Below are 27209 nucleotides of genomic sequence, written 5' to 3'. Positions count from 1 at the left end.
TTAAAATTTGCATCTTTTGTTCACTTCAATGGATTCTTCAGGCTGGGTCAAGGAAAGCCGACCGAATATTCAAACGAGGCACAGAGCGATACATTAATCTTTATTACCAGTTTTCTTAGTACTGATAAGAATTTCAATTCAATTATTGTCTTTCAATTTGTTTCAAATTTTTCATCTCTACATTCATTCTTAATAAAAGCGAATTATTTTTCGTCCAAAATTATTTCCCTACGCATTTTCCTTGATCCTTGCATTAATATTAACTTGATTATATGTCAGATTATTAATAATATTATTCATAAAATCATTCATAAAATGGACAATAAACAAAAACTAAATGAAATAGGTAAGTATTTTTATTAATAACTCAATGAGAGACGATCTCTAAAATAGGTTTACCAAAAGCATAATAAAAAAATTTGACGAATATTTTGCTAAATTTGCAAATTTAATTTATCATAATATATACCCAATGTCATAAAAATTGCTACACCAAGATGGAATTAGAATTTTTTGACGAAAGTTGACACAAATGGTCGACTATTAGCGAGTAATAAATGATTAAAATTTTAACGATTTTAATCAAGTGGTAAGGGAGTTTGTAACATTTAAGTTCTTTTATCAGCAAGTGTTATTCTTCCAATTTTTTGCTCTTTGACTATCTTTTTATGTGTTTTTTTTAATTCGTTTAGCGCAATTAGACCTGGAGACGACAAAACTAAAATTACTAACAATTTAAGCATTTTTGAAAGAGGCATGATTTTTGGACTACAAATAGGGGTTTTTCAATTAGAGAAATTACTAGTAGTTTGGATAGAAATCGAAGTATCATTAAACAATGTTATCAGTCATAGACTGGAGAAAGCTAAGGACAGTGCGAAAAAAAAGCATACCAAAAAAATAAATGAAGTCCAAAATTGGCGTCTTCGGAGTATGGCTATATATATATATAGCTATAATTTAATTACAAGACAAACTTTTGTTCAATGGGTGGGTTTAAAGATCGTCTTTTATCACGTCAGACTATTTACCATCAAAATTGGTCATTTGGACTGTTTCCTGTTGGATTTACTTGGTATGGGAGATACGGGCAAAAACGCATATCTAAGCCTTATCTATCAAATCTTTATTTCGAAACACAACGCGTTTCGACCATAGTGTGGTCAATGTATACAGTGTATATTCTTACCTGAGGATGACCACTTTGTGCTTGAAACACGTTGTTTTTCCAAATAAAAGTTTTGGTGTGTCAGGTTTAAGCTGTGCTTTTGCTCATTCCTCCCATACATAGAAAATCCAATAAAAAGCAGTCCAAATGACCTAATTCGATGGTAAACAGCCAGAAGTGAAGTACGAGGACCTGCGAACTCAACCATTGATCAGAAATTTTTCTTGTACTTGAATTATTGCCATAATCCATGATCATTTTAGACTTCATTTGCTTTTTTTTTAAGTCTGCTTTCTCTTTTTCTTTGTCCTGAACCTTCTCTAATCAATGACTGATAACATCGCATAATGGTACTTGGATTACTCTTTAAACAAATAGTGATTTCTCTAAATAATAATAATAATAAAAATTTCCCAAAAATTGTGCTTCTTTATAATTGTGCCTTAAGTTTGTTTAATTGTTGGTAATTTGTTTTTTGTCGTACTCTAGGCATATTTTCGTTTTCATAACATTTAAAACAAACGAATTTACAAAATTTGTCAGAAACGCAAAAAATGTGAAGAACATTTGCTGGTAAAAGAGTTTAAGTGTTAAAAACTCCTTTACCACCTGATTAAAAAAACGTTCAAATTTTAATCATTTAATACCTGCTAATAATCTAACATTTGTTCCAAGTTTTAGCAAAAAAATCCTATTTTTCTTGGTGTTGCAATTTTTATGACACCGAGAGACATTTAATTTGGAATTAGATCCAATTTTCAACATAAAAATTGACTATAAATTGAAGTTTTTATTACAATATATTTATATAGTAAATTTATAGTTTAATTATAAATTCAGCTGTAAAAATTGCATTAGAACCGCCATCGAGTTTTTTTATTTTTTTAATCTATTTTTATATTTTTTTATTATTTTATTTTTTATTTTATCTATTTTTGTTGAAAATGGACATTTAAGGTAACAACACTTTGGAGATAGGTCTTCCAGAACACTATATATTTTACAAAAATAATAGTTATTGCAGTAGTTTTTCGATTATCCGAAATAAAGTCAAAAGCCAAATACAATAAATTATGAAAAAAAAAACTTTAAAATGACGACACTTCTTCTTCACATCCCTCTATGTTTTTCACAAATCATAAGCATCTTATTTTTTTAGCTAAGATTTTTGGATAGTCCTCTTTAGTTTTACTATTTAAGAAATCAAATATCCTTTCAAATATCCTTTCTTTAAGATTAATTTTCTTCTTTCGGATAAAACGGTGAAATTGAAAACGTGTGTTATTCCGGATAATAGAGCGTTCTGAATGAGCGGAAACCTGTTCATAGTGATAATTGATAACAATTATTTTAATAATAATTAATCTTATAATAATTATTTGTAACATAATTCTGAAAAATCGTATGTTAGTTTAGAAGTTTCTTACAAAATTATTACCTACTTAAAACTTTAAACTGCTTTTCGGGTCTTTGTTAAGCAAGCAGAAGTTTTTTTTTCAGTGAGAATAAAACTCAAAAGTTGGAGGTACGAGTATTGTAAGAAAAATGAAAAAAAGTCGTTGTTTTACCATACACACAACCTATTCTTTATTGTTCACTACTGTAACAGGATTAAGCGTGAGAACTGAAAATTGCAAGAAAAAATTTTGAGTGTGAAAATGCTGAAAAAACGACCAAAATTGAAGATTTTTGGAAAATATTACTCTTACAATATATAGTAACAAAAGTAAAAAACCGACTGCACAAGTTTTCTTTCATTAAAGACGTGTTTTCTGTTTTTTCGTCGGTAAATAAATCATAGTGCAAAAACAATTTGCGTCAAAAATATCAACATCCATCTCTATTTCTGAATATTTTTTAACAAATGCAAAGCCAATTTCAAAGTGCATATTTTTCGGTCTGCAGGTTTTTTCAAAAAACTTTTAATTACAATTAATCTAACTGAAATTAATTTTTAAAATCAACTACAACGTAAACATTTCGGTTAATGCTTTTTTAAAATTCACTAGTCAAATTTAACGATTTTTTGACTTATTTTGACAAATTTTCTTGAAGTGTTCAAGTTTTTGGCTTGAAAATAAGCAAAAAATTCCCTCAAGCTTAGCTCGCTTCAGTTTCGTCCGAGTTTTCCAAAAGTGTGCTAAATCCGAATTTTTAAGCCCACACGTCGGCATTAGGAAGGAAGTTCACGTAGTTTTGGCCATCGCGTCTTCGTGCCGGTATTACTATATTGGGTGTGTCGGAGCCTTGGCCTTCTTTTAATTTCTTGAACGTGTTCGACTGACCACAATGATGCCTTCCGATTGTTTCTCCTGATTTCCCGAAATGCCAAAGTTGAGGCTCAAATTTGAGAATTGATTACGTAAACAGGCCAATGTAGCACGAAGAGCCTTCCGCTCTGAATGCCTCACTGCTCAGACATATGGTAAATGTGTTACTGCATCCTTTGTCACGCATTTACCAAACTAATCGCTTTTTATGTAACTGAATATGTGTCAGCGTGTCGACCACAATTTGACGATGAGTTTAGACGAGTTTTCAGTGACCTCGAAGGCTCGGCCACCAAAATTCCTCAGACTTCCCGTGGCAAATTGTTCTAATCCAATCATTTCCACCACTTCTTGCTCCATTTCCTGTCGACTTTCGAGGCAAAAATCGAATTTCATACGCCATAAGGTGGCAACGAGCGTGAAATATGCCGCAAACGACACCTGCTTGATTGACGAAAGCTGGCCCTCTTCACCTAAGTGCTGGGCACACCTTTGTCTTTCTAAGCAATTAGGTGCTTAACTGATTCGGTTTTGGTACTCACTCAGACGGCTAGCTTTGTTACCCACTTTCATTGAGACGCGAGTTCACACATAATTTACGCACATGAATGAAATTAAAAGACGAATTTGCATATACATGCCGCGACGGAGAAATGTAACTTGAGACGGAACATAACTTTGAACAAAAAACATAAATTCGAGAAATTGGAAAAGGTTAGCGATCTAAAATTCAAATTTTGCACACTTAACTGGGACTTTACTGTGATTTTTAGCCTTTCCTGACTATTGCTTAAATAATGTTTAAAAAAAACAATTAACTGTCTACATATAGGAAAATTGGTTGCTGATAATGAACCTGGGTTATACGAGTTCAAAAATAATTTTAAACGTGACACGAGCAAGCAAAATTTGCACAATTTAATCCTCGAAACCATTTTGTAAGCAGATTTCTTTTCAGGTTGACTCCTCCCTATAAATTTTGAGTAAGTTTATTGTTATTGTGGACATTGCCTTGAACATCCAACATAACAATCTTCCTTAATTAGATAAAAAGAGATGTATTTTATATTTTCTTCTGCAGAAAACGAATTATTAATTGGGACGATTTAGTTAAAATCGCCCTTAAAGGTTTGGAGGTTTTTTGATTACTTTTGAAAGTTTTTAGTAAAAGGGACTTCCCCCTGTAACGAAAAAATTCTATTTACGCAAAAAAACATTTTATCTTACAGGCGCAGTTTTTTAAGTACATTATACCGTTGTTTTCGGTGACAGAAACTACTGTGAGTAAATCTGGGGGAAATTGGGGAAAACAATGAGACTGTATATTTCATACATAACTATAGCAACACAGGTCACTACGAAAACTAATACATAGAAGTATGCTAATCTTACAGGCGGATATTAATTGTGAGATAAAACGTATATCACACGTGATCGAAATGCCATTATAAAGCTCGTGAGAAGTGTTCCACACGTGCGCAAGCGCACTCGTGGAACAAAATTCTCACTCACATATAATGATGCATTTCAATCACTTATAACATAATATACTATTTATAATTTCGATGCGGTTTCTTTTTCAAAAGCTGGTTTCTAAATTGCATTTGGAATCCAAAAACTCCTCATTCACTTTTTTCTTTCACACAACGAATTGACCACAATTTGTGGCTTTTTCGTCGGAAAACTGAGACTAACTTTTTTGATATATTTTTACGAAAAAAATATATTTGATACAACTCATTACCAAGAAAAGTCCGTGAACAAAAAAAGATTTAATTTTTTTTAGATTTCTCTAAAAAATAGAAATACAGAAAAAAGTTACTCATTTTAGAAGATATTTAGAAGATATTTTACCTTCTAAATTATTTATTTTTACAAAGAAAATATTCAAGAGAATTAATTTATGTTGTTTCATTTAATGTGAAGTTTGTTATAGTTAATTTTACAGGTTAATTACCTTTCTCAGAAAATTTTAGTGTAAAAATGTGAGACGATTCATTCAGTTTTAAGATAAATGTGATATTTTATTAATTTCATCCTTATAATAATAATAATAATAATAATAATAATAAAAATAATAATAATAATAATAATAATAATAATAATAATAATAATAATAATAATAAAAAAAAATAATAATAATAATAATAATAATAATAATAATAATAATAATACAAGATTTTTACATTACAATTTTTAAATTTTTAAATTTGTTTGCTATGTTGTGGAAACTTGACAAATTTATTTAAAATTTAAGGTCGATTTACGGCTTTAGTTTACTAGCCAAGAAAGCCAAGAAAAATATATCGATTTTGTAATCATAATCACAGATGCAAAAAATTTCATGACTACTGGCATTTTTATTAACTTTTTTTAAGACTTTAGGTATTAGTTTTCATAGGAATTTTTGGGAACAGAAAATTTGCACTTCACAACTGAATTTTTTAATAGAGGTTGCCTTGAAACCGAAGGTATGTGATGAGTATATAGTTTCTTACGCCGGCTTCAATGGTACTAGACCTTTATCAAAAAATTTAATAGAAAAACAATTACGATTTTATCATATTTTTCTAAATGTTCTCAGAAACTTTGGATAAAAACTTTTTCATTAAGAAATTTTCATTCGTATCTAGCTGTTGAAACTACAAAGAGATCTTGTTAGTTTATTATTTTATTTTGATTTTGTGAATATTTCTAGAATAAAAAATATGACATGGAAGTTTAAGTCAAGACTCGAAGTTATTACTTATTGTAGGTACTTATTTTATTCATTGTATAGGCTATATTTTGTCAAAAAAGATATTTAAATATAAGATTAGATTATTTAAAGACAGACCTCCTACATCAAGACTGTAACAATGATACAAGATTTATTACTATCTAAGAAAAAATGTGAGCAATATTAGCAAAGAAAAAAGGCGAGTATAATTTGCAAAACTATATTTTAAGAAAATTTTACGCATTTTTCTGTCTCTACGGCCCTTAAAATTGCAAACACACGTTATATGGTCCAAATTTAATAAGATCCTCTTCTGAGAGAATCATCGTCTTGTAGTCATGTCATTAACATGTAAATATACAGGGTGTTCGGGAACGGCTTAGCAATATTTTGTATGTGAATTTGTCATGATCAGACGAGTTAAAAACCTTTATACCATTTTCCCAAAAAGTGCGTACTTTTTTCAGAAATTTTCACCTGTTGAGAACCACTGTGTGGCTTATGATATTTTATTGGCAGTCCATTTTTTCATTAAAGAAAATAGAGATAATGGCCGTTTTGAGAATTTTTCAAAATCGCGGCTAACATGTTCATTTGTGTGGAAGGTTCGAATTCCGGTCCTGGCAAGATTTTTTTGTTTTTTTTTGTAAAATTTAATAACAAAACACAAATTGAAATATAAAAATAACGTAGTGGACCAAGAAGTTAATTTACCTATCCTGGTTTGTCAATGTTATTAGAATTTACGCTAATTTTTAAAATTCTAGTTCAGCGGTTCTCAAAATTTGGGGCTTTAATTTCAGAAACTATGTATTTTTGTTTTACATAAATTTTGCTTAATCGATTTGTTTTGCCATTCTCTATCTACCTTTAAATTTTTGCTAAACCATTCCCTAACACGCTGTAGACTGAAACTAAATTTGTTTAAATTTTTTGGTCGTAGACCCGTTTAGAAAGGTCCCAGTCTCCAAATTTCTAGTCCACGCCGAAATCGCTGAGCCGGTGTCTAAAAACCCGTCGGCTTGCGCAGACATCCTCGTCTTTCTCCATCTGTAACGATTTCATAACATGCAGCTTTAATAGATTATGCGCGTGTAGGACGTGACAATTATATACTTTAGGTAAAGCGTCTAATTTACGAGGATATTAGCGATCCGAGCGCGCATTCCTCGTCCCACTTACCGCATCTCTCTTCTCCATCGACAATACCAGCACCAGCTCGGATGCAAATCGCAACGAGGCCAGCCGGCAATTAGCCAAATTCCGGACTTTTCCGGACGCGCCGAAAATTGCACCGAATCTGCCGTTAGACGAACAATTAAACGACGAGCGTTCGCGCCGAAACACCAGCTGATGGAGGCCCAAGTCAAGGTCAGGCAGCATTCCACAGATGAACCTCCTTACTGACCCACTATTTTCACTTCCTGCTGTCGCACAGACGAAGAGGCGCCCTTCTGGACGAGTAATGAATGAAGACCGAATTCGGGTCGCGTGTCAATTAAAAATAAAGACGGCGAATAATGCTGCTGATAATGGAAGAGAGGTCCGCATCATGCTCTGAAAACTAGCGATCGATTCGTTTACGATTAATTAAACTAATTTGCTTTTGTAGAGGATTGGGTTAATCGCGAGACAGGGAAAAGCGCCAGATCTTTGCTAATTCGAGGAGTAATTAATTTTGAAAAGTAGAGATGCATCAGGATCTGCAATCATTCCAGGTGTTCACGTGCAAGATGCGATAAAATACGTAAAAATTAAAATCGGTCCTAGTTTTCGCTACATCTGCTTTTGCTACAATTAGACCGAGGGAAATTAAAATCGCTATAATTTTTACTGAATTCTGAAAAATGTAGTAGTTTGGGATCGAATGCGAAAAAATTATTACACATTTGACTCTAAGGCTGAATTTTTTTTTCTCTTATTAGCTGAATTGGTAAAATATTCTGTTTACTTTGTTCAAATCCCCCAATTGGGAAATCAGGTTTTAAAAAGGACTTTAGGTGATTTTTTAAATTGCTGAAACATGTTTTATTTTACAAGAGGTTCAGTTCTTTCTTGTGAAAAATTTTCTTGCTTAAGTTGACTTCAAAAGAAATTTTTTGTGACAGTTTTCCAAAATACATTAATAAACGAGGACAGTATAAATAGTTTTGGCTTTATTTTATTTTTTTTTAATTAGACTTAAATACGTAAGGGTAGCTTATTATTAAAAGAACTTTAAGAAAACAATAATTAATTACCATATGGTTATATAAAAAATAAGAGAGTTTATAGTTAGATCTTAAAGTATTTTTTTCAGACGGTTTTAACATACAGCGTTGGGCAAAAGTATGGAACCAAGCATTTTGTGCTTAAACTATGTGCCTTACGAAAAAAACAATTGGTACATCATCAAGTACTTTAAAAATGTGATCATTTTTTAAGAATAAAATTTTTCGAATTTTTTTTTAATTTTCGAGTTATTTAATTTTTTTTAATGACACTCCACCACGACGGTTTTTTTGGTAAAAGACCATGCTCTAGAAATTACTTCTAATTTAATAATATTGTATTTAAACCAGTGGTTCTTTGAAAATAAAATATTAAAGTGGCGTTCCAAGCTCGTTACGAAGGTTTTTCGAATTTGTCCGAAGTGGTTGTATCCATGGATGTTCATATTTGTGAAAAATTTGACGAATTAAATAAACTTTTCGGTCAAATTCGGAAAAACGTCTAATGAACTCGGAAGGCAACTTTAATAATTTATTTAGAAAAAAACACTGGATTTATTATTAAGTTAGAAGTAATTTTTAAAGCATAATTTTTTACCAAAAAAATCGAAGAAATTTATTCTTAATAAATGATTACATTTTTAAAGTAGTTTATGATGTACTAATTAGTTTTTTCGTAAGGATCATAATTGAGACACAAAACGCTTGGTTCCATTCTTTTGCCTAACGCTGTATACAATTTTTTGGATGTATGTTTTTTTGAAAAATTAGATTTAAATAGATAAGTAGTTATTTAAATCTTACCAAAAGCGTTTTTTTAATAAAAGATTTTAGATAGTAAGGCTTCTAAGGCTTAGGCTTTTTAAAAGACTGCAAATTTAGTTTTAATTTAGTTTTCAAAGTGTTTTTAAATGTTTTTGACATCAAAATAGGTATACCTATTATTTTTTTTGGAAAATTAGGTTTAAATAGAGACCTAATGGTTACGTTTAGACAAAAAGTTTCAGAAAATAAGGTATCCCAAAATAAAAAATGAGATTCTAAAGATGTTTTTTTTATTCAAGTGGTTTTAACATCTAGTAACTTTTTTTGGAAATTATTCTTAATCAGATACATATAATTTTAAATAAATTATTTCAGAAAATAAAATTTTTCAGATTGGAAAATAAGACAAATTGTGCAAAAATAAATTCTATTTTCTAAAGTGTTTTTATTTTGTTCAAATGGTTGAATCACCTAAGACATCTGTTTAATGTTTTTTCTGAAAATAAAATTGAAATGTCTTATCAAGAAAGCTTTTAGACAGAAGATTTCAAGCCTTCTCAGAATGAAAAATTATTTTTTTTTATTTTCTATGTTTTTTATGAAATGGAGATGAATTGACTTAATGGCTTATTGAAAAACTTTTGGATAAAAAGATTTTAGAAAATTAGGCTTTTTAGAAAAAATAGATTCAGTTTCTTTAGAACCCTTTAGGGTTTTAGGATTTATTCAATTGGTTTTGACATTTAATTAAATATATTTTTTTTGGTAAATTATATCTTAATAAAAGGATAAGATGGTTTAGACTAAAAAATAAAACAATTTACTCGTGGAAGTGTTTTTATTTTCAAATTGTTTTGTTCAAAAATATACAAACTTTAATCTACTGCAGCAAATCAATCAAACATTTTTGTTACTATTTCTAAAACCTTTGATTGTATTGCAATCATTTTACAATTATTAGCTAACTAGCTAATGCCATTATTCGTATGTATGTTTTCGTCGATTCAGAAAGCATTTACCCATAAACTTCTAATAAATAAGCTGAAGAAGGTTCGCTCTATTGGAAGTTAACAGTTTTTGCGAAAACTAATTTATTTTATACAGTGTTTTCTTAATTAATCAATTAGTAATAATAATAAATAATTAAATAAACAAATTTTAATATTCCAATAATCCTTATTTCTAAAAAAAATTGGAGTACATTTCATTGTTAATACTATTTGCAATTTTCGTAAGTAAAAGTAGCAAGTTCAACCACAAAAGTAGCTTAGAAATCGACATTACTCGACACTCTAAGCATCCATTCAAAGCAATTTACACACATAATGAAATCCATTAATGTTATTCATTACACACTATTGTAGCACCAACAACACACTTATTATTCTTAAATTATCAACTTTTCTTGTTCCTTTTGTACCATTAGAGATAACCATCAGACCATCACTCTTCCAGTCCTAAACAACCACAAAACCTGATTTATTTCATTCCTTTTCCGGGCACGAGATGGTAATTGGACCCATCTAATGGCGTTTATTTGTAAACACTTAACTTTTTTGAAACAACATTTTCTCAAACCAACGAAATAGTAGTACCTACAATAGTGTTTCCACCATTTTTTTCTTCTTATTATTATTCTTCCTGGTGTGTTTGGACTACCATTTGCGATTTTTCGCATTTGTGATCCAGATAAATTAGTCTTTGGTTTTGGATGGAGGTGGAGAGGATGCGGGCTGGGGGCCCCCTTGCGAAGTCGTGCGCACAGGTGCGGCGGAGATGTTTCGCATTATTTACCTACTTACGGCTGAAAATAGGCGAGAAGACGGGGCGAGATGGAATAACTGTACAGAGCCGTGTCTGGGTCAGGAGGCGGTCTTCCGGCGGCTGGTGGGGCCCTCGTTCGGCGCTCCACATGGTGTTTGCGGTTATAGTGGTAGTCCTCGAGACAGGTGGATTCCATTCTTGGTCCGAACGAGCATCGCGTTAGCTGGTGTGGTTGTAGTGTGCGCGCCAACCCTTTAACTAGTTCAGTGATCCAGGACACGGCTCTCCTTGAGCAGGATTACCACTTCCGGGGGCTGCCGCGCCGACACAGGTAGGGCCACCCTCCAGGTCGCGATTTGCGAAATCTGCTCCAGATTAGGCGGCTTTAATAAATTCATCACGATTGAGCATAACCTGATAAGCACAAATTGCGCTCAGTTTAGCCTTAATTTGCGACGGGTAATTGGTGGAAAAACCGGGATCTTCACGAAAAGGTCAGGTTTTGAGTTACGGTGTGTGCTTTTGCGAAAGAGAAACCGTACAAATAAAGGTTTCCGGTTTGTGAGGTGGTAGCTTTTGTGTGCTTTGGCTGCAACGTGCAAATACTGCAGGTGTCGTGTGGATAAATATATCCTTTGTTGGCTTCTGCTTCCTTTTTTCGGCGATATTCTGGTCGTGAATGGTTTTTTGGCCAGCGAACAATTTTGGGGAGTATTTGGAATTACTGATTCTAAAAAACTTTAAATTGAAAACCTAAAATTGCCAAAAATTTTTCACCTATAATGATTTTAAAGAGGCAACGAGTTAATGTTTTATGTAAAGATACATTTTTTTATTTTTTTTTTTAATTACTTGAACAAAATATTTTACTATACTTGTTTTTTGGTACCTACTTTGCAAATTCAGCAAATTAGTCATTTATTTGTTAATTTTTTTGCTATTAAACTTTCTGGGTTTCTTTTTTTATTCGTAAATAACTTGATTTGGAAAAGTTCAGAGGTGGATTGTTTAATAGTTAATAAATACATTTAAAATTGTAAATATTTTAAGCAGCTATATATTAATTTTTTTCTACTTCAAAAGTTAAGTAAAGGTAATATCTACCATCGATAAATACGAAAAACAATAAGTAACTGAAATATTGATAATATGATAATTTAAAAAAAGTACCAACATGACTTTTGTGAAGGTTTTTTAATTTTTTATTTATTGTTTCATTTACTTATTTTATAAGTTTTATTAATTTTTTGCATTTTTCGTCAGTGTTTATTTATTTCTTGTTTTTTTTGTTTTATACTCGTACGTTCTGTGAAGGTATGTATTTACACGCCAACAAATAAATAATAAATTATTATTATTATTATTATTATTACTATTATTGTACATTTTTTACTTTACAACCCGATAGATAGGTCAAACGTGAGATTTTTTTTTTATTTTATGACCAGTTATGTTTGAAACAAAGAAATTCTGTTCTTTAAACCGTATTAGGTTTTTCGGATATATTTTATTTTAACAAAATTTTTCAGGTGCATTTCTATAATTTAAGGGCTTTTACTTTACATTTCAACAAATAGGTGAAACGTTTGTATACGATAACTTTTTTCTATTTTTATTATACAATGTGTTCAAAAATAATTGTTCATCAAGTCACCTATGAAATTTGAACGTAATGTGCCGCTTAATTTAAATTGTGAATGCCGTTAAAGTGACAGATCCGTCAAGATGATGCAAAAAGACTTCGAATCTAAAAACTATAAAGAGTTCATATCAACAAAAATTACGGAAACATAAAATACAAATGAAGACAAACCCTAGACGTGAAACTTTGTTGAAAAATGCAAAAAAGTAAATAAAAACATAATTCAAAAATTTGACAGAAACGACAATATTCAGACTACAATCGTCATTTGAACAAAGCGGCACATTGAATTTCAATTCCATAGTCGACTTGAAGAACAATCATTTTTGAACACGTTGTATTTAACTTCAAGTTAAAGTTTCTATTCTGTATACCTAACTTAAATTTTAATTACATATTTTATTTTAATAACGTCTAACTTTTTTGTGGTAGTAATTAACAAAAAAATATTCATGAGAAGTGACAGTTAATCCTAAAAAGTTTGAATCTTAAGAATTAAATATTTTTTATTAATTTCAACAATGGTCGATTATTTTATCCTATTTAGTTATCTTATGTATATATTTTTTTGTTTTTGCAGTGTACTTAATATTGTTTTTTTTTCTTTTTTTCGTTCTGTTACTATTTTTACATTTTAATGTACTATACCTACTTAAATTTTCATACGTCAAAAGTAATAAATCGAGCATAATTACAGCATAATTTATACTTAACTTATTTAATTATTATTATTTATTAATTTAATTAATTATTTCTTTGTTTATATTATACTAAACTTTATTTGTTTTTAATTTATAAAATATTATTTTAGTTAATTAATACAAAAGTTAGGTGAAAATAACTACTGATGGAGAAAATTAGTTGAGACGGCAATTTTCTAAATTTTTTATGTATCAAAGTCATTTGGTTTTCTTATTTTACTTTATTTTATTGATGTTACTATTACAGATTTTGTTGAAGATTACAAGGAATGCGTGGTCCCTCTTAACTTGTTTTAAGCGTTTGTTTAAATTTTATTTGTAAATTATTCTTGTTTTACAACTTATACAATGTTTTTGCAAGCAACATCAGCCTTTGATGTTTTATTTATGTCAAATAAAATGAAAACAAAAAATACATGTTGATAATAAAAAAATCAAAGATCCTTAATTCTTTTTGCTTCTTTTAACTTGATTTTATACATAAAACGTAAACATAAATAAGTTTTTATAATTGTTTAACTTTATTTTACTAATTTATGTATTCAATTTGTTAATTATTATATATTTACTATTTTGTTTTCGCATTTTTATAAAAAGCATGCGAGCTTATTCTATCTAAAAACTCTGTGTTTGTTTAACTTATTTTATTGGCTATTATTTTTGCAATTTGTTTAAACTTTTGATAGCCTCAAGCTTTTGAACTTTGTTTCGTAATTGAAACTCGTTCATTCTTCAAAGCCAAAGCTTGCGCCCACCTCCGGTAGATGTCTCGACGCGTGCGATTTCTCGTCCGGATTCCGGGTAAAGCAACTTAGGCATTGCAGGTGACACTGATCCACTCTTCCCGTTTTACCTAACCGTAACGTCCGTCTTGTGGTCTCGATGATGGATGCGTTCAGTTTTTGTCCATGCTCCGACCGCGATCCGAATAAATCCTTCCATCCGGACTTAATGCCGCGAATAAATTGCGATAATTATCGCACGCAAACACCGTCTGTCGGTGGGCGGGCGTGCGTTTATTGGGTGTTTATTGCCCGGTTAAACCGCGTCCAAACGCGGTTTTAACCTTTCACCACGTTCGGCCAGGGCCTAATTAAACCGTTCTCACGGTGGGCACTCACCGAATGTGTGTACAGAGAGGATAAGTCTGCTGGGTTCGGTGATTTGACCTAATGAGACAGGATGCTTTTACTTCGGATGGATTTGGCGATAGACAGTTGCGCGATAATAAAACTATTAAAGGAGCTAAGGTTACCGTTAAAATCGGCGGACTTTATTAAATATGACACATATTGCTTAATTAATTATTTTTGTTTCATGTTTGCGGAAAGTTCTAAATTTTATACCCAATTTGTGAAAAGTCCTAATAACCATAATTATCGCGATGGCTATAATTTTCAAACTTAATTGATTTGTATCACCGACGACGAGGTTTAGACCTAAATAACATTTTTATGGCTTCTATCACCAAAACTTTATGTAAATGTAGTTGTCTCAATGTCATAAAAACTGCAACACCAAGAAGGAATTAGAATTTTTTGACGAAACTTGGCACAAATTGAACACAAAATTTGAACGATTTTAATCAAGTGGTAAGGGAGTTTTTAACATTTAAGTTCTTTTACCAGCAAGTGTTATTCCTCCAATTTTTGCTTTTCTGACTATATTTTTATCTGTTTTTTTAATTCGTTTAGGTTTAAGTGTTCTAAAAGCGCAATTAGACCTGGAGACGGCAAAACTAAAATTACTAACAATTTAAACAGTTTTGAAAGACGCATGATTTTTGGACTACAAATAGGGGTTTTTCAATTAGAAAAATTGCTAGTCGTTTGGATAGAAATCGAAGTATCATTAAACAATGTTATCAGCCATAGACTGGAGAAAGCTCAGGACAGCGCGAAAAAAAAGCATACAAAAAAAAACAAAGGAACTCCAAAATAGTCGACTTCGGAGTATGGCTATAATTTAATTACAAGACAAATTTTTGCCCAATGGGTGGGTTTAAAGGTCGTCTTTTATCACGTCAGACCGTTTACTATCAAAATTGGTCATTTGGACTGTTTCTTGTTGGATTTACTTGGTATGGGATTTACGCATATTTAAGCCTTATCTATCAAACTTTTATTTCGAAACACAACGCGTTTCGACCATAGTGTGGTCAATGTATACAGTGTATATTCGCACCTGAGAATGAACACTTTGTGATTGAAACACGTTGTTTTTTCAAATAAAAGTTTTGGTGTGTCAGGTTTAAGCTGTGTTTTTGCTCATTCCTCCCATACTTAGGAAATCCAACAAATGACAGTCCAAATGACTTAATTCGACGGTAAACAGTCAGAAGTGAAGTACGACGACCTTAGAACTCAACCATTGCTTAGAAATTTTTTTTGTACTTGAATTAATGCCATAATCCGACCATTTTGGACTTCATTTGGATTTTTTAAGTCTGCTTCCTTTTCTTTCTTTTCTTTTCTTTCCTGAACCTTCTCAAATCAATGACTGATAACATCGCTTATTGGTACTTGAATTACCATTCAAACAAATAGCAAATTCTCTAAATGAAAAAACACCCATTCGTTTTCCAAAAAGTGTGCTTCTTTAAAGTTTGTTTAAATGTTTGTAGTTTTTTTTGTCGTACTCTAAGCATATTTTCGTTTTCATAACACTTAAAACTAAACGGATTATTATTATTATTATTATTATTATTATTATTATTATTATTATTATTATTATTATTATTATTATTATTATTATTATTATTATTATTATTATTATTACACGTCAATATCTTGGAAAAAATTATTGAGTTAAGGGCTCATTTAATAATAATTTTGGTACAAAAACTAGTTAAGCGCTCGGAATTGCTTGCAACAGGGTCATGATATTCGTCAGATTGTTTCGACAAGATCATGAACTAAATAAACTTCTGGCCTAGAATGAGCTAAAACGATTGGAATTGACTGAAACAGCACAGTTGAGTCAGGAACAAAAGTTTTTCTGGCTTATGAAGTGAAAACGAGTTAAATGACGCAGAGTTTGGAGGTAAAATGAGAATTTAAAGGATAGTTTGGACAAAAAACACATGAAATAAATAAACTTCTGGCTCAAAAACGAGTCAGAATTACTCAGAATGCTTGAAATTGGAAGAAATAACGGGTCTTGTAGTAGTTGTTGTTTCTATTAAATATTTTGATTGAAGTAAGTTTTTGGTTTAAAAATGAGTCTCGCAATTACTTGAAATAGCGTAGTTCGGATCTATAACGATGATTTGCTGAATTGTTTCGAGAAAATTACGAGAAATAAGTGAACTTTTGTTTTAAAACCAAGCTAAAGCTTTTAGCTTTTTGTTTTGACTGAAACCGCGCTAGTCAGACGGAAAGCAACGATTTTCTGGCTTTCAGATAAATCTTTAATGAGTGGGTTTCGGGCTTAATAATTAGTTACAAATCATTGAGAATTGCATGAAATAGCGTAGTTCAAACTGGAAATCAGGATTTTTCGGATTGTCTTCACAAAATTGCAGGAAATAAGTGAATTTCTGAGTAAAAACAAGCTAAAAAGACAAAATTGATAAAATAAACTCAGAGGATTTTTTGGCTTGTTTCTGCCCAACTTTCAAATAAAGTGAATTAGCTTGAATAGTTCAGACCTAAACCGGTGATTTTCTGGATCATTTGAACACAATAACGTAAATAAACAAACTTCTGGTACAAAATCGAGTTGAAACGTTCGAAATTGTCTTCAGGCCCACGATTACGATTTTTTACGTCAAAATATTTTGAAATAAGTCAGTTTTTGGGTCTAAAATCGGTTTCAAGTGTTCAGAGGTGTTTAAAATGACATAACTTACTAGTGGTCTAGAAAGCGATCTGAAATGAGGGTTTTATTGATTGTTTTGATAAAATCTCCTAAGTTTATGGTTCATAGGTTTACTAAAAAAAAGAAACCTATAAAAGGAGAGCAAAATCCCTTAATAAAAGTCGTGGGAGTATTTTATTGTATTTATTTTCAAAATACATTTTCAAAACTTTCTTCATGCAAGTTAATATGAAAAACTTTTGATTTTAAAAAAGAGATAAAATTTATTTTGATTTTTTGGTCTTCTATTTTTTTTCAAAATTATGAATATATTTTTCAAAATAAAATGAAGATAAAACCTAAAAACAAAAAGACAGATTTGATAGTTCCATTTTAATATTGCTTTGTTATTTGATTTTTTTTGCTATCCTTTAGTTGGTGTTTAAATTTTTTTTTGGTTTTAGTGTTTTTTTTAACAACAATTCTATGGTAAATGTTTAAATTTTGTTTTCTTTTTTTTTTGGGAAAAATTCTTAACGAGGGAAATGCTCTCTAAGTTAAAAGTTTTTTTTTATTAAAAATCTGCTTTTTTTCAATATGAAGTACTATTAATAATTGGAAACAATGTAAATATTCTTTACTTATACTGTCAAACGATAATCGAAAAAGGGAGGTTTTCCTCAAGGCGCCACTTTGGGACCTTTCCTATTTGTAAAATGTTCCACCAAGTCGATAAGTCGCAAGTGTGACAAAAGGTCGCATCGCAGTTTTTGTCCTCAATAAAATTCTCATTGAACAATTGATTGGATTTAAGTTTTTTCTTTCATTATTCTCTCAACTATTTTATTGTGCATTTTAATAAATTAAGGAAAAATCATAATTCCCGAAGGTATTATCGAATTGTTATTGTTTTCCACAAGACCCCCACTCTGAACTTATTCCAATTCCGAAAAGTTGCACCAAATAGAAAAGTGTGCCGAAAGGTCGCATGTCAGCCTCTGTCCCCGATAAAATTCTCGTCGATTTTTCCCGTAACAATAAATAATTTTAACGCCGCATCATTAAATCTAGCGGCATACAATTTGCATGTGATTTTTGCCAAGATTAATGCTCGTCGCTTGTGTACAACAACATTAATTGCCTCTTTCTACATAATTGATTTATTCTCAGTACGGACACCTCGCGGTTGAGTTATTACGCGAATTACGATTACAATTTATTACATTATATTATCCGGCCACTATTGACACTTAAATTAGCATTTATTGCATCGCGCGCCGTTAGGACGCAAAAACTTCCAATTTCCTACATCGCGTGGCGTGAAATAGATGATCTTGAAACCGAAAGTTGGGATGGAGACATTTGCATAATAAGGAGCGATGCAGACATGAGAGCTTTTTGCGCGGATGTGCCGCCAATTAAACTCCAATAACCAAGTTCCGGAAAAATGATTCCGAAAAGGGACAGTTAACATTATTACGATGATTTATCTCGCCTTTGCGGTGGTGCAAATTACAATTAAGTGACGCGTGACTGCGGCAAACGACGAGTTCATTTGCAACCGCAGACACGAGCCTGTGGTCAGATTAACTCCAATTAGAGAAATTGGGTTTGCGGGAAAAAAATAATTAGGCAAAAATTAGGCCCAGTTAGAATAAAAAAACGAAAATTATTGCTCCGACCTAAAATATGGATCAAATTCGAATTTGTCTCACATGATAGTTATCCGCAACCAAATATGGCATCGTCCATACATCAGTCATTTCCCAAGTAATTAAATGCCAACCGACAAGCCCATAAACCGCTGTTTGTCTCATAAACATAAAAAATCGCCCGATCCAATCTCAAATTTCAATTTTATAGAGACGTTAAATGGTACCATCGCTCAGCGGCGTAAATCAAGCCGAGGGAATGCCGGAATGTAGGCAGATGCATGCGTTTGTGTCATTATAAGCGTGGTTTGCAGATTAATAGCGATTCAAATGACTAATAATTACCATCGACAAATATTGAGTTGCTACCAACGGCGAAAAACTCATCTACTTAACTTAACCGTACACGCATGCATCGAAAATGAAACGTTCAAACAAAGTACAGTTCGACAATATTTACACGTGGAAATTGACGATTCCGCAAGATCGGACGCTTTTATTTGACTTTATACTTTGTAATTCACGTGTTAACGAAGTTGGATGGCTGGACTCGTGGTGGGTTCGATTAGCACGACCTGGTTCTGTCACAAATCACGACCAGGAGATGAAATAAGAAGGCATAAAGCGACTACATGCCTGCATAAAGTTGTAAGGTACGCTTTATGGCCGGAGTATGGATATTGATGGCTAGGAAAAGGCCAAAAAGAGGACTTGCGCAATATTTAGTTTTTTTTTGATACATTTTGGAATTTTAATCTGCAAATATTCGTCCCCTTTTTTAAAGTTTTTATTCAACTTGCTTTGTTGTCTGTCTGTCTGTTTCATATTTTTGGAGCAAAATTTGAAAGGGTTCGCGTTGTCTCAATGAACTGAAATTTTGCATACTTACGTAATCTGCGTGATAATGCAATCCCATGTGGTTAAATACCCCCTAAAGGGGTTAAATGGGGTTTTGCTGTTTTAAGTTATGATTACAAATGGGTTTTCGATGTGTACATACCGTAACTTATACCAACATTAACGGTATGTTGGTCACTCGGAAATATATTAATACCGTATCATTTTCATTACGTTTCGTTATAAACAATTGTCGCTATTTTTTTAAGTCCATTTATCTTGGACGATAGAGTATAGACTAGACAGAGTCTAGGTTGTGCTTTTAATGCTAACAGTTGTTTTTTCATCACATACCACTAAACAAGTGTGCACAAATCAGCAAAATAATGGTGTTACAATAATACGACGAAACTAAATCTCAGAGGAAGACTTTTAGAATAAGTAAAGACTAAAAAGCAATAAATAACAAAAATAAAAAATGTTTTTTTAGAAAAAGCTTTTATTTAAAAGATGCACTAAAAAGTAAAAAATAATGTTTTTCTATTATAGGAAAATATTTTTGCTTACAAATTAGGATTTTGAAAACGGTCATAAGTTATAACAATACGGTATTACAGAATTACTTAAATTACTTAAATTGAGCACTGTTTCCAAAGCTTTTATAAATTTTAAAATCCTAATTTGTAAGCAAAAATACTCTCCGTTGATAGAAAAACATTATTTGTTACTTTTTAGTGTATCTTTTAAATAAAAGCTTTTTAAAAAAACATTTTTTTGAATTTCATTTTTATGTTATAATTAGTATTTTTTCAATTTTTTTTTCAATTTTTAGTATCTTTGTCACAATTTACGATTCTAAATAATAAGACGTTCTCTAGTATCAACTTTTCAAATTGCTGTAAACGATACTTTATGCCCACTGTGAGTAACTAATAATTATCACGTAAAATATATACAGAGTGTTCTGTCTAAACTACATGATGAAATGTTGTAACTTTTAATAAAAATATCATATAATTTAAGCTTTTGTAGACATCCATAACAATCTGTTAGGCTCGGGAAGTATTTTCGAATTGGCAACAATTTGGTTATTTCGGAAGTCCGGAATTTTATAAGTAGAAACTTATGTTTTTTGTGTTATCCAAGAGAGTTGTGTCAATTTATTTTTTAAGCTGTTTTTGCAACATTTTTTTTTAATTTACAAATTTAATTATAAATTGATAAAATTAAGCATTGAAAAATTTTTTTCTTGTTTTGTAACATCTTATGTTATACCAAAACTATATTTCTCAATGTCAACAAAGCGATGAAACAACTAAAAATTTATTAAAAGTGGGTTTGGAATGTAAATACAAATCGATGCAGATTTAAATTAAATGTCATAGTGTAGTTGGTATTTTTATCCCGGCGAATCCACCAAAATTCAATGTTTTAGGAAAAATAATTATAAAATTATAACACTGGTTTTCTTTTTTATTACAGTGTTTCTAAAAATTTACATTTTTTATTATCTTTAAGGCAATAAAAAATATAAATTACATCAGACGTTCAGCAAATTGTGAATTTACTTAAGGTTTTCTGAAGTTCATCCGTTCTCTCATTATTGTCTTATTACTGAATTATTAAAATCAAGGCTTTATGAAGATTTTACGATTTTGAATACATTGTCTGAATTAAGGGTTGGGTCACTTTTTGGAAGAATCCTTGATGGAAATAAATGCTCTTATCAAGACAACAGTTAACACATTTAAATTCACAGCGTTATTTTATCGTTAAATGGTAATTTTTTGCTAAATTATATTGTAATTTTTAAATCAGTTGCTACTTTATATACAAAAAAAATTTATTCGTCAATAATATGTAGAAGAATTAGGTGCTTATTAGTCTACTCAAAGTCAAAATTTTTTTTTAATGAGTTATGTGTAATTAAAGTTTTTCAAACGCAACTTTAAAAATGTGAATTTTGTTAAAATAGAATTTAAAAATGATAAAGTTATCGATTGTTAATTAAAAGTAAATACATAGTAAAAGTATGATAAAAATTTTCCTAAAGTCACGACTAATCCAAATACATGATAAAAAACATCGTTTCTTATTTAAAATAACTTTTTTCTGGTATTATGGCTGTGTCTGATATTTCAGAAACCATCATCATCAGAAGTCACAATACTTCTAATGTGGTTTTTAGATGAGACACTCTGTATACAAATTGTATATATCGAATGGAGTTGGTTTTATCTACGTATGTCTTCTATACTGAGATGTACAGATATACAGAGTGAATTAGTTGTGGTGAATTTCTAAAATTTTCTCAAAAAAATACTGATTACACTTCTCAGTTACTGTGTTTTACTTTTAGTAATACGAGTTAATTGCATTAAAATTGGTTTTTATTTTTTAAATCCGTTTGCATCGAAATTTTAGCAAAACAGTCAAGACAAAGTTACCATTTCTTCAAACAATTTAAACAGCTTGTTAATTAAAGTAAATAATATTACGTGTGCATGCAAAATTTCAGTTTGTTCGAATAACAGGAACTGTTGAAATTTGATAGACCACAAACAAGTTAAATAGACGCTTTTTATGGAAGTGGGTGATTTTTGGCCGGTTTTCCCTATATGGTGGTTAGGTGGTACCTATGTAAATTCGTAAGCACGTCCGAACGTACCATTAACATCGATTACATGTATATCGTGTATACATGGAGTTGGATATACGTGACTACGAGGTACTGGCGCCTTATTATCATTCGACCGGTACCATTATCATTCTTCCATTCCCAGTAAGCTTTTTCATGGTTTACCAGAGACGGTACCATCAATCACTCCTCAAGAAGTGGGGACAAAGGTCAAGGCTAGACGAACCCAGGTCATGGAATGACTATTTCGGTCTTTAATTCGTTAATGGAATATGTAGTGTAGGTAGTACCACAATTTATAAATGGTTGTTCAACACCTGAACCGGCGACATTGTCTCATTGTTTCCGACGACCTTGTTCAATCTTGATTCCCTTTGACCTGTGTAACCCAAACCTGCATAAATCTCGGCCCACGGAATCACTTCATTCAAGATTTTTGGTGTGGTACTGAACCGATCTTGGTGCTAAAGCACCTCGCCACGTTTTGTCGGTGTTAGCGAATCCGTCAGGCATTGAATACATGAAATATGAGCATGTGTATGCGTGCAGGTGTTCGTATTTGGGTCGGGCCGTTAAGCTGTCAAGTCTGCTGGAGGCCACTCACAAATTAGCAGTAAATTAGAAACCTATTTTGGTCGAATTTTCCGTGCAATTGCATTTCCTGTGACTAAATTTTGGCATTTTTTCAGAATAACCTGCTCCTGGAGAAGATCGTAAGGAAATGCGGTTGCACATACTCGTCGCAGTCGGCCTTTTTTGTCAAGGGGTGAGTATGGCTGGCTTGATGAATCCATTAGCGAGAGGAAGCGATTAACGTCGTTTTGGTCTCGTGTAAACGTCGCCGGCCTCCGGGTGGTCCTGTGGAGAAGTTGCGATTTCTTGTAACGACAATAAAATGGCCGGTGATCGCGTCGATAACAGAACAGCGACATCGTGACACGACCTACCGGCAATGAGTCAATCAAACTGTTCATGACACATCCTGCTCGCATCCTCGTTTCGCAAACGAACCTCTTTTTGACAAAACGTGTGAATTAGGATTTAAAGGGTAGCAGAAGCGGTATTTAGCGCCGGTCTGTAATTACACACTTGCGTGTTATTTAAATAAATGGATTTTAACTACGGGAGCCGAGATTGTATCACCAGAGACATGCAACTTGCTCAAAATTAGGAACGGTAAAGTTTTTGCACACAAATGCGTCAAACTTTATTTCTATTAAATAAGAATCTGTTAAATGGCATAGTTGTGTATTTTAGATCTACAACAAGATTATTAATGATCAAATAATCAGGTAGGAAATTGTTGAAATTTTGGTTAAGCTTATTGAAGAAAGAACTTTTTTGGAAGTCTTGTTTTGATGTCAGCAATAAGAAACATTGAATATAAAATTTACTTGGAATAAAAATGAAATACTTTACTCGTTTTTTTAGAAATAGTATATTGGATGTATTAAAACAAGAAATTTGGTAGTATTTGAATACTTCTAAGGTAACTTTGTTCGACTTTGGATAATTTTTAATTGGGCAAATTTTATTTTTATTAAATAAGAATCTGTTGAATGACATAGTAGTGCATTTTAGATCTACAACAAGATTATTAATGATGATATAATTAGGTAGGGAATTGTTGATATTTTGGTTAAGCTTATTAAATAAAGAACTTTTTTTGGAAGTCTTGTTTTGACGTCAGCAATAAGTAACATTAAATATAAAAATTACTTGAAATAAAACTGAAGTACTTTACTCATTTTTTTTGAAAAATTATATTGGATGCATAAAAACAAGAAACTTGGTAGAATTTGAATACTTTTAAGGTAACTTTGCTTGACTTTGGATAATTTTATTTGGGCAAATTTTATTTCTATTAAATAAGAATTTTTTAATGGTATTTTGGGCGTTTTTCAATGATTTTTGCATGTGCCAGTTGGTTTGAGCCAGAAATAAAAATCTATTTTAGGGTACATAAAAATAACCGAACCTGTAATGTTTTATGGGTGCTTTTAAGGTAGTTATGCTTAATTTTGAATACTTTTTACTGTTTCTAGAGCGTCTAATTTTTGTGTATTTTGAGGTGCCTAAAAATTATTGATTTTTGATGAATTTTAGGTTTTTTTGATTGTTTATCTTTGGGAATACGGCAAAATTTTTAATGTTTATTTATACTTGTAGTGCAAAAAAATATTAAATAATTATAGAAATTGAAAAACAAAAATTTGCATGTGTCATTCATCAATGACTTTTTTTATTTTGTCTACGAATGGTTTTAGACTGTATTTACTATTTCTCATAATAAATATTAATAGCTCCTATTTACCGACCGAAAACAACTGTTTATCTCGTATTTATTTCTTCTTTTATGCTGTTGAAATAGTAAATGACACAAAAGTTGTGAAAATAAGACGAAAAAATAGTAAATTAAATAAAAAATTAATTTAGTTGAGACATTTTTGAAATATAATTATGATACCATACAGTGTTATTCTAAAAGATGACGAATTAGGTCAAATCAAAGTCATTGAGTGTCTCTTTCTGTATCCAATTTATTATTTAAACCAAATTATGGAGAGCAATTCATTATTTCGTGATATACAGGTGGAGTCAATTTAGGAGGAATTTTTTTTGCTGATTTATTCTGTAGTTAAGTACAATGTGTTTTTAAATGATTCTCATCTAGTAAACTTTGAAATTGGTTTACATGTAAAAAAAATTGCCGCTCTGCTTAATTGAAATTGCTGTCAATAAATTTACAAATTGACAACTAATTAATTTTAAAAATTTCGTTAAAATGCAACTAAATTGTTATACTGAGCAAGAAAATACTTTTATTACCAAAGCTTATTTCCGAATTGGAGACTTAATAAATGAAGAATAATAATATTCGGTGTCTAAATGCCTGTCATTAGTTTTATAAAGCGGCATTTCCGATTTTACATGAGAAATTCACAGACGATTAGATGAGAATCATTTAAAAACACATTGTATAACTAATAAATACAACGAACTAAACTGAAGGATTTAAAAAATCAAAGAAAAAAAAACACTGCAAAAGAACTGTAAAGATTTTGTCTGGATTAGATATAGGTATTTTCCGTTAGGCAAAAAAATTGTTTTAAAAAGTACTGGGTGAGTCCAATAGTGGGTTAGTTCTCACATGACCTACGATGCAACCAAAAATACTAACTGAAATTACCACTTGGAGACTTTGTTTAATTTTTAAAAACTTTAATTGAATTAACATTGGTTTTCATCTTTTAAATAATAATAGTATATATGGAAATTTGAGTAAGACTGTTAAATCAAATTTGACAATTACCAGAACAATGATTACTGATCTAGTCAGCTGGAATCAGTAGTATTGGTTGCGTCTTAAAAAAAATAACCAATTATTGACTCACTCTGTATTTTCGATGTACGAGTAGATATGTATTGGTTTGTCGCTATTTTATTCGGATTACCAGACGTTCGTACAAAGCATGGTCAAATTAAAGAGGATTTTTTATTGTATTATGAGTCGGCTTACAGCAAAAGAATTAAATTTAATTCCGGATTAAATCTTGATTTCAATTAAATATACCGTAAGTTTGATAACAAAACAGCAGTGATTTTTCCAAACTGGTCCAAAAGAAACTAAACATTTTTGTACAAGAGCTAGGTAATTGACAATTTTAGTGCGGTAATAATGCTAATTAATTAATTGAATCCATTCACCATAAATATTTTTTCTGTGACCTGGATATCAGGCCAAACTTTGCTGACCGTGAACTTCCTCATCGCTCGTACTTGCGAGAAATTTTCCTAAAAATCGTCTCAGTGTGTGCCTCTTCTAATTCCACTTAATTAAGTTAATTTGCTGTCATATGGCATGGCTTCATGGGCTAATGACTAATTACCCGTCCATTTGTTTAAAGTTTGTCTATCTCCTCTTGTGCCACTTGATCGTGCGTTTTTTGCCTTATTAGCTCGTCTAAGCTACAGTTATGTGCAGATGTTAAAAATCTTTTCCTCGATGTCTGGCCGATCCTCTCGGTCACTATGTCACATGAAAATTTCGCTTTCGTTCGGCTTCGTCGTCCGTTATGCGAGATTAGGTAAAAATGTGGGTCTGTCCATGATCGCTGTCCATGATCAAGGAGATGCCGACACAATTTGGCTATGGGAGCATCGATTGGTATTTAATTAAGGCGATGTGGAGCATGGAGAGCAAAGCTTGCGGCAGGCCCGGACTGATAACGGTGACTTGACCGGACGCCCGGAGCCATCGCTGACCCACACACACACTTATCAGGCAATAGCCAACCACCTCACACACACACTGATCAATCAAAAGCGACACCCCGTCATTAAAGCCAGCTCTTTTGGCCCACATACGGGGTTCCCACGAATTTTGTCACTAGCCCGTTCGATTTTGATCAACGGCCAAGAGAATTTTTATATTTTTTTATGAACCTATTTCAATTTTCGAGCTGTGAATCAACGCCAAAGGCGGGCTGGAGGCAATAGAGCCAAACCTTTCAAACGTAACGTTGGACTACTTTTATGGCGAGTTTTACGGTTGCTCATAGTTCAATAAATTTTTTAAGCACATTGAAGATACATTTAAATCAAAATCTATTAGTTTTGTAAAGTTTTGTTTTTTTTTCACCTTGTTAAGTTAAAGAATAATTTTTGTTAGCTTTTGATGAAATGTAATAAAAAGGAACGAAAAGTAAAAAATTATTAGGGGTCAAATTATTGCTAAATATTTGTAATAACTGGTAATCCTTTATACAATATTAATTAAGTCAAGTATTACTGCCAAGTCACGGAGATTACGTGTGTTTGTAAAATCTCCGCATGTGCGGATAACAAATATAGGGCGATCACCAAATGATTATTAAAAACTTTCAATATGATACGTCTTCATAATTCTTATCTAGACTATTGGATTTTTAAAATTACGTTCCCAAAATGAATAAAACGTGCCCAGTTGTTGGTTATAGTTTTTGACATACAGTGCAACCTCGATAAGTCGAACCTCTATATCTTGAAATTTCAGTAAGTTAAAT

The 27209-nt window shown here is 31.4% G+C and overlaps 1 protein-coding gene across 3 annotated transcripts in view; it reads left to right on the top strand.

Annotated features, from left to right (window-relative positions):
• The first annotated feature begins 10925 nt into the window (after nt 1–10925).
• dy (dusky) overlaps nt 10926–27209 on the top strand; it is a 26996-nt gene continuing 10712 nt past the window's right edge. The window contains exons 1-2 of one of the 3 annotated variants that reach the window (XM_963938.5): nt 10926–11227; nt 22854–22930. In XM_963938.5, coding sequence (XP_969031.2) covers nt 22886–22930 — 45 coding nt within the window. In that variant the 5' untranslated portion in view covers nt 10926–11227; nt 22854–22885. Of the gene's footprint in view, nt 11228–22454; nt 22799–22853; nt 22931–27209 lie in introns of those variants that run through there. The other 2 variants (XM_008193008.3, XM_015978326.2) reach the window with 2 other exon arrangements.

The sequence above is a fragment of the Tribolium castaneum genome, chromosome 7 (assembly GCF_031307605.1).
Source record: "Tribolium castaneum strain GA2 chromosome 7, icTriCast1.1, whole genome shotgun sequence".
In the NCBI taxonomy this organism is placed as follows: Eukaryota; Metazoa; Arthropoda; class Insecta; order Coleoptera; family Tenebrionidae; genus Tribolium; species Tribolium castaneum.
Note: the sequence above shows the minus strand (reverse complement) of the source record. Positions and strands in the feature narration are given on the sequence as shown.